Source organism: Wolffia australiana, chromosome 6, assembly GCF_029677425.1.
Source record: "Wolffia australiana isolate 7733 chromosome 6, ASM2967742v1".
In the NCBI taxonomy this organism is placed as follows: Eukaryota; Viridiplantae; Streptophyta; class Magnoliopsida; order Alismatales; family Araceae; genus Wolffia; species Wolffia australiana.
The window spans coordinates 16,214,306-16,215,000 of record NC_135840.1 but is presented as its reverse complement, the minus strand read 5'-3'; the positions used below and the strand labels follow the sequence as shown (position 1 = coordinate 16,215,000).

General features: G+C 51.5%; 1 protein-coding gene across 1 annotated transcript in view; it reads right to left on the bottom strand.

The window, feature by feature from the left end:
- LOC144704987 (protein RGF1 INDUCIBLE TRANSCRIPTION FACTOR 1-like) overlaps positions 1-319 on the bottom strand; it is a 2,469-nt gene extending 2,150 nt beyond the window's left edge. The window contains exon 1 of the mRNA XM_078577567.1: positions 41-319. Coding sequence (XP_078433693.1) covers positions 41-319 — 279 coding nt within the window. The remainder of the gene's footprint in view (positions 1-40) is intronic.
- Between the last annotated feature and the right edge of the window lie 376 nt (positions 320-695).

Sequence of the window (695 nt, the reverse complement as noted above, 5' to 3'; positions counted from 1 at the left end):
GACGGATGAGCAGGAACCCTAGAGAAGAGGGAGAAAATACCTGGATGTTAGAGCAGTCGACGTACTTGTGCATGTCATCAAGCTTGATGACGTCCTGGTAGACGTAACGGCGGATTTGGAGAAGACGATGACGAGTGTGGCTTCGTCTGGTGGTGGCAGAGGATGACGATAAGCAGTGAAAGCAGAGAGAGAGGTTGCAGTCGATGCAGTAGATGTTGAGCTCGCTCTTCTTCACTGGCTTGTGTCGCTCGCAGAGGCCGAAGAAGCGCTGCGCGAGGAGATGGCCCAGCCAGGGGAGCGATGACGTCTCCGCGTCCATGTCCATGAAAACGCCGGTGGAAATAGGTCGGAGAGTGGGCGGCTCTTTAAATACACGTTGAGGGATAGATGAAGAGATATATCGACGTATAGATACATAGAGAGAGAGAGGGTGAGAGCCATAGGGGGAGAGAGCCAGAGGAGAGAGAGAGAGAGAGAGAGAGAGGGAGGGAGAGGGAGAGAGAGAGAGAGACAGAACACCCGAGAGAGAGAGAAAGAGAGAACGAGAGAGAGAGAGAGAAAGCGAGAAAGAAAGAAAGAAAGAAAGAGAGAGAGAGAGAGAACGAGAGAACGAGAGAGAGAGAGAAAGCGAGAAAGAAAGAAAGAAAGACCGAGAGAGAGAGAACGAGAGAACGAGAGAGAGAGAGAAAGCGAGA